The sequence below is a fragment of the Maylandia zebra genome, linkage group LG8, assembly GCF_041146795.1.
Source record: "Maylandia zebra isolate NMK-2024a linkage group LG8, Mzebra_GT3a, whole genome shotgun sequence".
NCBI lineage: Eukaryota > Metazoa > Chordata > Actinopteri > Cichliformes > Cichlidae > Maylandia > Maylandia zebra.
In genome coordinates this window covers 25,899,187-25,913,558 of record NC_135174.1, presented here as the reverse complement: position 1 = coordinate 25,913,558, position 14,372 = coordinate 25,899,187, and the positions used below count along the sequence as shown (strand labels likewise).

Here is a 14,372-nt window from a genome sequence, read left to right as displayed (position 1 = left end):
GAGTTTTTCCTTCCCACTGTCGCCAAAGCGCTTGCTCATAGGGGGTCATCTGATTGTTGGGGGTTTCTCTGCTGTATTATTGTAAGGTCTACCTTACAATAAAGTGCCTTGAGGCAACCTTTGTTGTAATTTGGTGCTGTATAAATAAAACTGAATTGAACTGAAAAGAAAGTTAAAATGATTATAAAGAACATATTTTTAAAACCTATGAAGTAATTAGTTAAAGTATTTGCTCAAATAATTAATAGAAAATCAGTGAAAATACTTCTACTGTGGGTCAGAAAGTCTTAAAAACAGTGTAAATAAGTAATACTCGTGCTATCAAATGAAGAAGTAATGTATCTTATGCAGATTTCTGCAAGTTAATACCAGCAGCCTTACTGGTAAAGCTCAATGGATACAAGGCTGTTATCAGCTGTGACTCTTTGACTGTGTGCACTACAGAACCAGTACACCACACGCGGTCACTTTCTCCATTTCCTTTTCCGCTTTATTCTTCAAGGCTTACCGGATGAAACTGGGCGAATTCAGATCCTCAACATCCACACAGCGAGGATGCGGGAGAACAAACTGCTGGCTAGCGATGTCGACGTTAAAGAGCTGGCTGTGGAAACCAAGAACTACAGCGGTGCTGAACTGGAGGGTCTGGTCAGAGCTGCTCAGTCCACAGCCATGAACAGACACATCAAGGTCAGTCCAAGGAGCTTATTTACTGTCCATTTATTAATGTGTATGTTTTTTGGGTTATAGAAAACAAGGAAATAATAGTAAAATGCCCTCAGAGCAATATGTTCCTCACTAATATAAGAGTTAAAATACTGGCAAGCAACCAGTATTTTCCACAAGCCAATACGCACTATAAAAAGCAAATACAAAGTTTAATTAAAGGGCAGTAAATTTAAAAAGAAAACTAAAGGAAGAGAAGAAGGAAAGTAGAAGTAATGCAAAAAATGTATTCAACTTTTGAAAACCTGTTCTTTTTATATTAGATACATTATTTTCAAAAGCACTGACAGGAACAGTGTCATGTTCCTGGCTTAAGTTGCAGGCCACACACCTGGTGGGCATAATATATGGTATTATAGTGCCAGTTTAAGCAGCCACCCAGGTGTCGAAGGGTTGGGTAGGTATCCAGGTGTGTGTGCTTGTGTGTGTGCCCTCCCTTAAGTGTTTTATCAGGTGCATTGGCTCAAATCTATACTGCTCAGTAAGGCACAAAGATAAGGTGAAGTTCTCATCTGTTAAGCATTCTGCCCCCGCAGAGCAGCAGATATTGGAGGGTGATGATAAATGACAGACACATGTCTGATGGCAGCGATGTTTCTCTTCACTCCTTTAGGCACTTATTCTTCCCTCCCTCCGTCTCTCTGTCTGACCTTTCTGCTCTGAGGGAGTACATTGTCTTCTGACACATTTTGCAATCTACATGTGCAGTACTTCATTTAATGGATTTCACGAGACAGGGTACGGAGTTCATTGGAAGCAATTTGCTGTCTCTGTACCTGTGCTGTTTGTCTGTTGCTCTGATGTAGGCCAGCAACACAGTGGAGGTAAACATGGAGACGGCGGAAAAACTGCAGGTCAGCAGGATAGACTTCATGGCCTCGCTGAATAACGACATCAAACCCGTAAGTTACTGTGCACATGTCTCTCTTAAGTTCTTAAACATGAAATGCAAAGTACAGTGAAATAAAAGTAACATTAATAATCAAAATAACCTGAAGTTTAACTCAACCATTCCCACCTTCTCTGGCCTTTTCGTTATTCCGTAACATGATCTGTGAAACATCCTGAAATATTTGAGAGAAATGTTGTTTCTAAAATATAAAGGAAAACCTGAGTTTTGGATAAGTTTGTCGGTTTGTCTTATCGTACGCCATTCACCATCACGTTTTAATCTAACAGCCACCACAGACAAGAAGACTAATAAACGTCAAACTTGGGCGCATTCTGACATCAAAATCCATGCATGATAAGTCCGAGTTTTAATCACAGACTTTGAGATTTTGCAGTCCAGTCATGCTGCTGGTGGATCTTTGCAAAGAGAAAAACTTTGAATGATGGTGCAGAAACAGAAGCTGCATGTGACCTGCTTGAGAAAACTGAGTGCTCCTGTTGGTTGTTAATAATATTTATGTGATCGAACACTATTTGCATGAGTCGAGATTTTTAAAAAAAGAAAGAAGCTAGGCTAGGATTTAGCTTGTTTGTTTTTATCAGGCTCACTTGAGACACTTAGAGTTTAAAACCACCTTACGCTAAACGATCAGTTGTGCCACAACCTTTGCAAAAGTGTTTTGACTTGCAACACTTAAATCTCTTGAAATTTAGTGGCAGGCTTTGAAAGATGCCTTTTCTCCTCATTAGACTGTAACTAAAACCTGTGATGACAGTATTATGAAGTCGAGCTGATGTCACTAGTCTAAGTTTTGCATATAAATATAAACATTTTTTTCCACTCTGGGCATGAGTTTTGTTTTTGACAGGCTTCAGGGGCCTCTCAACACTATTTTACACCTGAATTGAACCTGTTCACCTGCTAAATGTTATAAGAAGCAGTCCAGGTATAAGCAAGAATTATATCCACAATACTTGTAAATTATATTTATTTGTGATTAAACTTCACTGGATTCAGATGAAGCACTTGTGCAGGTTATACAAGACTACAACACAGAGGAAATATCTTTTTTATAACTAATATTTCCATTCTCGGTTGAGCTCGTGGAGGCAAACAAAATTAGAGTCTCACTTTCTGTTTTCCTCTCTTTGTACCACTTCTTCAGGCATTTGGAACCAACCAGGAGGACTACGCCAGCTACATCATGAACGGCATAATCCGGTGGGGTGACCCAGTGTCAGCAGCCCTGGAGGACGGGGAGCTGCTGGTGCAGCAGACAAAGAACAGTGACCGCACGCCACTAGTCTCTGTGCTGCTGGAAGGTAACTCTCACACGTGTCATGCAACCCAAACACATAGAGCAAATAAAATAAGGTGAGGACAGCACCCTGCTTTACTAACAATTAAAATGGTTGATCAGTGATTTCTTTTCACCGCCAGGCCCACCTAACAGCGGCAAAACGGCACTGGCGGCTAAGATTTCTGAGGATTCCCAGTTTCCATTCATCAAGATCTGTTCTCCGGACAAGATGATCGGACACTCTGAGATCGCCAAATGCCAGGCCATCAAAAAGGTAACAGATTTCATAATGCAGATACAGTGCATATAAATACCGGATGTTTGGGTTAAGATGCTAGTGTGGTAATGTCATTTTTAAAATACTAGTAGTTATTTTTAGTGTTTTCTGGTGTGTTTTTTCTCTGATGGCGATCAGGTTGTACCTTTTTGTTTCCCTTTGGCAGATATTTGAAGATGCTTACAAATCCCAGCTGAGCTGTGTGGTTGTGGACGACATCGAGCGCTTGTTGGGTAAGACGAGAGAGCCCAAAATATTTTGCGGTCTTCTACTCAGTTGCCTTCTGAAGTTACTTTTTATTTGAATCAGACTTGATGAGACCAAGGAAATGAAATAATAAAATTATGTTTGTCGTCAGATTACGTTCCTATTGGCCCTCGTTTCTCCAACATGGTGCTACAGGCTCTGCTGGTGCTGCTGAAGAAACCACCTCCAAAGGTAACCAGGGTTTATTTCTTGCTCACTGTCAGTGTTGCTAGTCCTGAGGTGGCAGAAAGAGGGCAGCAGATCTTATGGATGCCAACATAAAGTCTTGCGAGGAATTGTTAGAGGTCTTTGCCTGCAACTGGCATGTGTGAACGCCTGTGTGTGAGTGTATGGTTATTAGCAAGTGTTTTGGTCCAGGCCTGTTGTGCTCGGAGTGAATGGTGGTGGTGGAGACCCATTTCTCATAGTTTCTTTAGTTGTAGTTTTTGTGTGTCTGTTGTTGATGGGTTTGTGAATGAGGGTATAGCTCACTATATGGCTGCATGTGCATGAGAAGTGGCGCGGGGCCTGGTGTTGAATGCCTGGCTGCAGTGCTCCTCTGGGGTTGTAAAGCGCTGGGCCCAGCGGGGTGCCTGGGGCCGGGGGAGGCCAGGGGGACACTGAGGAGAATGAGCTCTGTGAGAGAGCCAGGACCTGGCAGCACTGCCGCCTGTGTGGCACCTCATCTGCATGCAGCATCACAACCCCCCACGCCATGGGGGGGCAGGCGGCAGCCATAATCCCCCTGTCTGCTCGCCACTCCTCTGCCTCTCCTCCTTGGTCTTCTTCTGGTCGTTCTCCAACTCGTCGGCTTAGTGCAGCGACATTTCTTTTGCTTCCCCTCTTTCTTCCCCGCTCATGTTTGTCTTCTCTACTGTTGCCCTCTGCTCCATTATGCTGCATTATGCTGTCTTTTTTTCTTCTTTCTATTGTTTTCTATTTTTTTAACTCCTGTTGTGACTTAGAGCCCCTGCTCAATGTCGGCCTTCACCTGGGCAGCCAGAAATCTCCAGAATATGACGAAATCAGTCGCCCTGTATTCCAATAACCAATAAGAGCTTTGGCATCAAAGACTGCCTTCATCAAAATTTGGATAACATGAGAACTTAATTACAAAATGTTCACAATTCGACACTTCTGATTGGCTTGTTTGTAGTTGCGGGCAATGAGAACATAACCCGGTGTGATACAGAAAGTGCTGATGTTGCAGCGTAAGCCATTAAAGGAGCAGAGTAGAAGCTTCTGACACAACTTCCCTAAAAATGCATACAAACAACATGTTTAATAGGGTGGATATGAGTGAGAAAACAAAATGCAAAACAACCTTAATTTTAATTTTTACACATATCTGTGATTAAACCAGCTTCTCATGGACTACATTTAATAACTGTTGTTTAGCTAATAATAAAATTACTGTTGTCTAAGCAGGTGCAGCTTGTTTTTACAGGCCTGTGGTCTCTCAGCATCAGATACATCACATACCAATGAAACATGTCAATAAAAATAATACAAATGAGATAAAATGAAGATTTTCACCTTCATATCTGTCAAGCAGTGAAGTTGTTATATATGCTGCTTGTGTTGCTAGAACTTTGACTTTATCAAAGACTGTATTCTGAGGAAGTTAACATGGCTGTAGAAGCAGGGTTGGCATTGTGATTGCGTGTATAGACCAGGTGTATGTTACATGCATCAGCTGACTTGCCTTAAAGCTGTAAAACTATACAAATGATGGACAGGTTGTTGGTCAGAGAAAAAAAAATGCTGGAACTGGGGTGGCCAAAATGTTCGTTATTATAAGGCTTCATAATATGGCTCAAAGACCATAGGTGACACATAGGTGTGCCCAGTTTTTGTATAGTCTGGCTGAGTTCTAGATAAGAATCAGAATCAGAATGGGGTTTATTGCCAAATGTTGAGCAGGTTTACAACATTAGGAAATTGCTGCGGTGCTTCAGTGCAAACATAGTGTCATAAATAGCACTTAAATAGACATGGAAAAAAATAAAAGTAGGGATAAGAATTAAAAGTGCTACGTGGAAAGATATGTGCATGAGCTATACATGAGATATATACATGAGAATAAGAATTAAGAGTGCTACGTTGAAAGATATATACATGAGTGCAGGTGGTGATCAGTGCCAAACCTGGAATGATGCAGTGACACAGCGTAGGGTCATGTGTTAGTGGCGGGTACAGTCATACGGTTATTGTTCATGTGTCCAACAGCAGAGGGGAAGAAACTGTTCTTATGGCGAGAGGTTCTGGTGCGAATGGACCGGAGCCTCCTGCCTGAGGGGAGCAGGTCAAACAGACTGTGTCCAGGGTGAGAAGGGTCAGCTGAGATCCGAGCTGCACGCCGCAATGTCCTGGAGGTGTACAGGTCCTGCAGAGATGGGAGTCTGCAGCCAATCACCTTCTCAGCAGAGCGCACAACACGCTGCAGTCTCTGTTTAAGTGTTGAAACCATCCAGGACACGCAATCATGATGCTTGAACCTCTGTTAGAGCCATCACACACTTTCATCTGGACTGCTCCTGTGCTTTTCCTGTACATTATCAAATGGTTATACATCATTGGTCTCTCTTTTTCCTATGACCAATAGGAGGAGACCAGCTGATGAATGTGAGGGAACGATTAAAGATCCAGACAAAATGACATCTGCTTCTCTTTCAGGGTCGTAAGCTGCTCATCATTGGCACCACAAGTCGTAAAGACGTCCTTCAGGAAATGGAGATGTTGGATGCTTTCAGCACCACCATCCACATTCCCAACATCTCAAAAGTAGAGCAGCTGATGGAGGCCTTTGAGGTAAACTACACAACTATGAAACTACAAATTTCTAATGTCTGTTTCTAAGAATTGCATCTATGATGCAAGATGCTTTTCTTCTGTGAATTTCTTCTTACCATTAGACTTGGCGACATTGTTTTTGCTTACTTTTTTATTAGAATTCCTGAATGCAAAAAATGAATGACAGAATTTAAGTGTTTCTCTCTCGCACTGATCGTTCCTGTGTCTCTTTCTGCTTTACACAGCTGCTGGGCAGTTTCAATGAGAAAGAACGGGCCATGATAGCTAAAGCTGTACAGGGCCAACGCTTGGGGATCGGCATTAAAAAGTTGCTGATGCTGATTGAAATGGCGGCACAGGTGAGAAACTATTATGGTCTTTATTTTGACTTTTTTCAACAGTTTAGTTAGTTTTATGTTGTAGTTAGTATGAATTTTGCGGTAATGCAAGTTTTTTTGTCTTCTTTTTAAAAAAAATATAATATTTGTGGGTTTATGTAAAGTGGATGGTTTGACACTGGGGGCACACTTTCATGACTCCTATAATTAATGATCACCATTGGTACACAGCAAACAATACAGCTTTTAAACATCAGCCTGTGATGACCCATTGTGTGTAGTTTCGTACTTTGGGTTTGCGTTTAAATTTGCATTCTCAGATGTGCTTTCGTTCCCTTTTCCAAAAATAAGCACATCTTTGCTTTAAATCTATTCCAAAAGAGATTATTTTAAGTAGGTTGGTAAAATTGCATCACAAAAAGATGGGTTTTTGGCAGCTTTTTAAAAAAGATCATTAGATTCTGAAGCCGCTGTAGCAAAATCTCGGTCTCGGTTTCAGCCTTGCATGCACAGCAAGCAGGCCTTGATCACATGACATCAGGCACCTGCTGGGGCTATATGGATGCATAAGTGCACTCTACTCTACTCTTTATGTTGGTGCTTGTCCATGCAAAATTCTAAAAGTCAAATCCAGAATCTTAAAGTCAGAAGTTAATGGGCAGTGACATGATAATATTTAGAAGACTTAGTCAGAAGCCTCGCAGCGGCTTTTATTGAATAGGCTGCAAACGTTCCAAGGAAGCTTTGTTAAGACAAGTAAACTGTGAATTACAATTATCCAGAAGTGATGAAATAAATGCATTAATCACATTTTCCATCATGACACAGTGGAAACTGGCAATATTTCTTAAGCGATAAAAGCGAAAGCGAGATTTAACATGACCGTCCAAAGTGAAAGCTGAGTCAAAAATTATCCAAAGGTTGCTGATAGAAGATTTAGGAAATGTGGCAAGGGGACTTTCCATTACCTCAGGCACAAATCTGTCAGGGGCACATCAGAAAATAGTTAGCCTCCAACTTTTAACAGAGTCTAAGCACCTCTGAGAAATCTGTAACTTACAAATGTCTTGTGGTTTAAAAGAGAGATACAACTGAGTGTCATCTGCATAGCAATGATAATAAGTGCTCAAAATGTGCAGAAGGAGCAGATCTAACAGAAATATATCAGCGATCTCATATATCTCATAGACAAACCCAAACATCTTCTATGACTAGTTTTCAGTTCAGTACCGAACACAAATTAACTCATGTATCCTCAACCCAAGAGAAAAAACACGAAACCAAATGGTGTGTGCACAACGTTGTTATGAGTACCGCGATTGACGGGGTGATGTTGACCGAGGCTGGGCTGTGACATTCTGCACGTTGCCATATGTATCTGAGCCTCTCCTGCAGCTTTGCATGAGAGCGCCGCCTCAGATGTGATTGTTCTTGGTGGAAATCGGATCGGACAGAGGTAACAAGATGAAGTGCTCCAACCCGTACTTGTGCCATTCTTGTGACAGCACCCTTCCCTGCAGCTGTTTCAGCAGGACAATGCCAAACCCTGCACTGCCAGAGTAGCGCAGGCTTTTCTGGATATCAAAACCCTGGAACACGATGTGCATCGACCCAGCGTGTTGCAGGCTCCACTCCTAGTTGAGCATAGCTGCAGACTATGCTCATCAAGGAATGGAAAACAGTTCCTCAAACAACACATCTGGACTGCTTGGATGTCATGCCTTGTATTAAATGTCTTGTATAAGCAACTATTATGTTGTTTGTCTAAAAATCTATTTAAAATGTGAACTTATGTTTCTTTTTTGACTATTTTTGGACATTTCTTATGCTGTTGCAGCTCCATGTGTACTAGTTGTGTTAGACAACAGAAAGGTCAAGTTATTTTGGGGGTACGAAACTTGTGAAGCACAAGAAAACAGTCTTTTCAATAACTCACTCATCACCTCCCATTTTATTCAAAACACAGATTTCATACTGGCACAGGCTTTGCGTTATTATTATTTTTTTCTCTCAGTGTGGTCTGAGCTTGAGCAGGCCGTCCCTCCTCTTCTTCGACATCTGGCCGGCATTCTCGACAGTCAACAGGATCCGTCTGTCAGGCACAAAAAACTGTCATCTATTAGCTGTAGTGAAAAACTGTGTGGCTTTGCTGATGATTTGTTGAGGAGAGGGATCCAGTACATTTCTAGTTCACAAACCATTCTCTCCAATACATTCATAGTTGTGAAACCGTGCTCTGCACAGCTTTCCAAGTTATATTCACGTGTTGCTAATAAGATACTCATCAGAAAAGTCTTAGGCTATTCGTGGTCTGGTTTTACCTACGATTTAAGCAAAGATCAGCCACTGAAGGGGGCAAATGTGAGGGGTAGGTTTAAAAAAATAAATAAATCAAGGAGACATGTACAAAAATGAAAACATAGACCACCAAGTCATAGCAGATTTTTGGTCTCCTTTCAACCCACCCGTTATGTAGAGGGATGCAGTGGGTACAGAGTCTTCTCACCTTCCTTACTTTGCCTAAAGGGATTTGTGGCTTGGCCTCCAAGTTTTGTTTTTGTGCATTTTTCTGTCCAGTAGCAAGCGGTGTAGTTCTTTTCTGCCCTGTTCCCCTAAATGATTTACTTGGAAAGCCTGTAGGGACATTGATCCTGTCAGGACACAAAGCATAATCAACCTGATTGATCATAAATCGTTTACTGATCGGTACTTGGACTGGTGGAGGCTTTAAAGAGGACTTTTGTTTTGGGGTTTTTTTTCCCATTACAGACAAAATATATGATTTTACAGCAGTAAGAGTGAGTACAAGTAATCCCTGTGAGCCAAAAGCTTTAAACTGCTCTAAATGTGCGGTTTTCAGCGGTTCCATTTTCCTGCTCTTTGCCTTGTATGAGCTTTATTTGTGAGCATAGAAGCCCCACCCACCTGCCTTTTAAGCCTTTTGTTTACAAAAGGCAGCCAATCAGGAAAAAATGAGGATGCTTAAATGAAAGGGTGACAGAGGATAAACCGCTGCACGGCAGCTCAGTAGTTTTGAGTTATGCAAAACTGCTTGAGCCCTTTTCTATAAATATGCAGCTCAAAATGAATAAAATTAGTCCCGGTTAGTTTTTTAAATGAATTTGTTCCAAATAAGTAATAGTAATACGTTTGTTTAAAATTAAAAGATGTCATCCTTTAACTGTTTACCTCCACTGAAATAGACAAACAGTATCGAATTAGTCACTGTAGTAACCTGTGACATCATGTCCAGCTGTGGTGATTTTATTTTGTGAAAACAAAACCGAGAAGGAAAAATAAAATGTAACAGGTAGAACAATTAGAAACAGGAACTAAATATCCTGTTACTCGATTTGCCAAAATGATGATTTGTGTGTCCTAAATCTTTACTCCTGTGACCTGTGAGGAGATCACAGAACCAAGCAGGATTTAATTAAGTCGCTGTCGTACGTCACAACAGGAAATCTACGTTCCAGTGATCATCTCGTTCTTTGCTTCTCTCATTTTTTCCCTTGTTTCTACAAATTTCTCAGATATTTCTAAACTCCTGAAGTAAAGTTTTAAAACTTGAAATGTTTCACTCCAGCTAATCGATGTCTGCTGCTCAAAGCCACGATGAATTTTCTTCGTCCATCTCAAAACCTCATATTTCAAGTAATATTTGTTTACCAAACCGATGACGGACATCCCACCAGCAGCATCAGACAAACCCAAATCACACCATTAGCTCCTTTCTTCTCCCGACTGTGTCTCTGTTATGTTGCCTATGTGTGCAGCCTGTTTGTTGGGGCTGTGTAATTGCTGTGGTATGCTCCAATGCTATGCTCAGTGCCCCCCCCCCCCCCCCCCCCCACACACACACACACACACACACACCCCATTCTGAGCTTGAAGAAGTATGAACCTGTGTTTGCCGGGACATGCTGCAAACAGCCGCACTCACGTACACATTTGCGGTCTTTATCTTTTTTCCTCTCATTCCAACGTTTCCGACTGCTCTCATGTCTTAACTCTGGTTGCTACAGGCGATTCCAGACATACTGTAAGTTATTGCATAGGTTCCCATTAATTTTGCTTCCTTTTCCCTCCCCTTCTCTTCAATCCAAACTGAAACATGAACTCCAGGACCCGCCGCCGTTGATAGCATGCCGCTGTGATGTTTAACACCTGAAGAAACCCGTGCATGTTCACAAAGAACCTGCTAATAAAATATATAGTTATTTTATCGTATGACTGTTAGCACTAAGCATGCATATCTGTCTTTTCAGATGGATCCTGACTACAGAGTTAGGAAGTTCGTGAGTCTGCTGCAGGAAGAAGGAGCGTAAGTATTCCTTTCCTGTTTCTAACCACATCACCAGAGCAGGATTGACATTGAACACTCACACCGCACACACGTCTGTCACTTTCACCAGCTGTCAGTTACAAATGTAGCAGAAAGGAAAAAGTTAGTCAGAAGCACAAAGTGTTTACATTTTAATCATCGTACCAAGTGTGATTTATAATACACATTTTGTCCTTTTTCTCCCTCTACAGACTGGTTTCTGATAAGTTTGTGGCAATCTAGACTCAGTGGAGCCACGCGGTGAAATAGAGGCATCCTTCAACGGTGAGGCCGCTTTAAGCTGAAACGTTAAATTTTTTAACTCATCATATCCTGTCGAGGGTTGAGGAGAGCTGATGTGAAAGTCTGTGATTCCACTCTTTGAAGAGTCACAGTCAAAGTTTCGAAATAACGTTATGCGAGTCCAGTCAAGCAGATGTAACCACAGAATAACGGAGGATGTCGTTAAAATGCGCTGACTCAAAACTGAATTACCAAACTTACCTTTGACTAAGTAGTTTTACAGCTAATCTGTGCGTGCGTGGAATCGGAAGCATCACACGAAACAATTGTCACAATAAAAACACTTCCACAGGGCACCAAACACTACTGTAAAAAACCCAACAAAGTGAATGAAGGAGACACCTTTAGCAGGAACAGCTTGAAGTAACCATTTTCTATATAACTTTATCAGTCCTTCATATTATTGTGGAGGAATTTTGACTCCCTTTACAAAGTCACTTTAGTTCATTGAGGTTTGCGATCATTTATTATGCACTGCTTTCTGAACTTTTTGAGGCCTGGACTGCAACACCTTGATTCTTTCGAACGATCCAGTCTTGGCCGAGCTTCAGCTGTTGGGTAGATGGCCTCACATGTTACTCTAGAACAGTGAGTAACAACAACCCCCGGGCTGGTCCGTGAGTCGTTTGGCACCGAGCCCCGAGAGTTGAGACTCGGGTGTGAAATTGATGGTTTTCAGGGGTTTTATCGTTATTTTTTAATCGTTTTTATCGTTATCTAAGTTTCCCTGGGTCTTTTTCCGTGTGTTATGAATAAATCTTCCTTTTTTTGGTACTGGTACTGGTTTTATTTGTTGTATTTATCAGCGAGACCTTAAAGGCCGGTCTGTGAAAATATTGTCGGACATAAACCGGTCCGTGGCACAAAAACGGTTGGGGATCGCTGACCTAGAATACTTTGGTATGCATTGGAGTTCATGACTACAAGGGCCCAGGTCTCGTGGCTGTAAAACATGCCATCACGGCGGTGTCGCCACGCGTGTAGCTGTGCTGCCATGTTCTTTATGTGGAGAGAACAGACATGTCTCCTGGCAATGCTTCCAAACGAGCCATACTTGTTCAGTCTTTTTAGAATTTTACTGTCATGAGCTTCAATATTTAATATGCTAACTGAGGCCTGTAGAGCATGAGAAGGAGCTCTTGGATCCACTCCTGGGAACACTGGCACCTATCTTGAATGCTTTCTACTTCTTTCTGAAATTGTTTAAAAATTAAACCCTTCCCAGATTGATGGGGAGCAACAATTGCTTCTTTAAGCTCATTGCTGATGTTTCCTTTGTGGCATTAACACACCTGAATGCTCCAGACCAGCAAACTGCCAAAACGTCTGCTTTTATTAAGGTCCTGAAACTTGGAATTAGTGAGGTTGTATTTACTCTGCATGCTGCTTCTGTGTTTTGACTTAATAAAAAAAAATGACATGCTGTTATATGTCATGTTTTGCTCTAAATCTCCAGCATTTTAAGACCTGTTAAGGACCAGATTATCGTTATTATGTCCTGAGACATAAAACCTTAGAATTTAAAGAGGGCGTGCTTTCTTTTTACCTTGACTATGCATGCTTGTAAAACTGTGACGTGCATTGGGTGTTGTTCAGTTCTGACAATGATTTTGCTCAGAATGTTGGCATCATAAAAGCTCTCTAGGTGAATGAATACAAAGTTATTATCATTCCATGTCTTTATCCGAATCATTACAAAAACGCAGGGCAAAGTTTAAGAAAGTTATGTGTCTAAGTTGCTAATCTTGCCTTCTGAAATGAACCGCGGGAGGACGGTGCCCACGGTGATAAACAACAAGTCTTTCAACAAGTAGCGGGAGCTTTGCTTCTCATCTTGGCATCAGAGGCTTATGGTATAGCTGGTGCACAGCGTGCCTAAAAATAGGTCGACTAGACAGGCGCTCTCCTGTGGCAGCATGCCTCCTTTGCCCGCCTGCCTCATCTCACTTTTATTTCTCTCTCTTCACTCAGTTGCAGAGGATCAGAAGACTGATAAAGGATGGCAGGAGGAAGCAAACGAGATATAGATCCCATCTCTCTACATCCTTCTCATCCCTGAAGCTCTGCGTGCTTCTCTGAGCTGCAGACACCAAGCAGGCAGTCTCCTCCTCTGCAGCATTATGTGATAATATAAAATAAGAGATATGCGCAGTGCTTGTTGTATCTGGGTGTCTGCTTGTGCTGCAATCTCTTTGTGATGCCTCTAGCACTCCATTGGGATTTTATATATATGTATACAAAAAGAGTCGGGGCAAAGTACATGTGCACAAACACTAATTATGATAATGTTTGTTTATATAGACTTTATTTGTAGGAAGAGATCATTCCATGACTTCTTTTCTTATGTTGCACATTTCCTTGCCTCTGATCTTTTTATTGTATGAATAAAATAATATTACTAACAAAAAACATTGTAGTATCTGTAGTTAATGTTGTTTTTAAAGGGACGTTACAAAGGAACTTGTGCTGTGTGTTCCATTATTATAATGTAGGTTTTCAGTTGCTGTTTAGTTCAGACACTGTTCAGTGCGTCCAAATAGCTGTCTGTTTTCTACAGTAGCATGTAAAAAGTTAACTATTAAATGTTCTCATGGCTGTTGAAATCATAAGAATGTCATAACTATCACTTAGTGTAATTACCTCCTGATTATGAAATATTTGAGAAGAGATGAACCCATTCACACATTTGAGGTTAACCTCCACAGCTTCTGGGTTGAGCAATGATTGTAGAGCCTGGCAAGAAAACACTCAGCCATTTATGGAGGAGCTACTGCTGCATGTGTGCACGTTTCTTGATGCAGTTCTCCAGGATTGTAGTAAAAAGTAGCAAAATGTTGCTTGAGATATTAGTAGAAAATCAAAATGATGTCGCTGTATCATTTTTTTTTTCCTTTTTTGTATTTTCTGCAAGTGAGATTAAATTTGAGCTAAAACTTGTGAATTATGGGAAGCTGAATTCATGCACATACATGTTTTTCTTTATAAAGAGATCACCTCATCCTAAGTAGTAGCCAGTGTATTATCAAGAACTCCGGGAGATCACTGGATTAGGCAGGTGCCATGGTAAATGGTAAATGGCCTGTATTTATATAGCGCTTTACTAGTCCCTAAGGACCCCAAAGCGCTTTACATATCCAGTCATCCACCCATTCACACACACATTCACACACTGG

General features: G+C 41.3%; 1 protein-coding gene across 2 annotated transcripts in view; it reads left to right on the top strand.

The window, feature by feature from the left end:
* The window catches only part of LOC101470525 (vesicle-fusing ATPase), a 31,502-nt gene extending 17,362 nt beyond the window's left edge, over positions 1-14,140 (top strand). For both annotated transcript variants that reach the window (XM_004556790.3, XM_076887700.1), the window contains 11 exons: positions 503-690; positions 1,533-1,628; positions 2,784-2,940; positions 3,059-3,192; positions 3,362-3,428; positions 3,554-3,633; positions 6,118-6,252; positions 6,480-6,593; positions 10,841-10,896; positions 11,109-11,181; positions 13,171-14,140. In XM_004556790.3, the coding sequence (XP_004556847.1) occupies positions 503-690; positions 1,533-1,628; positions 2,784-2,940; positions 3,059-3,192; positions 3,362-3,428; positions 3,554-3,633; positions 6,118-6,252; positions 6,480-6,593; positions 10,841-10,896; positions 11,109-11,139 (1,058 nt within the window). In that variant the 3' untranslated portion in view covers positions 11,140-11,181; positions 13,171-14,140. The remainder of the gene's footprint in view (positions 1-502; positions 691-1,532; positions 1,629-2,783; positions 2,941-3,058; positions 3,193-3,361; positions 3,429-3,553; positions 3,634-6,117; positions 6,253-6,479; positions 6,594-10,840; positions 10,897-11,108; positions 11,182-13,170) is intronic.
* Positions 14,141-14,372: the final 232 nt, after the last annotated feature.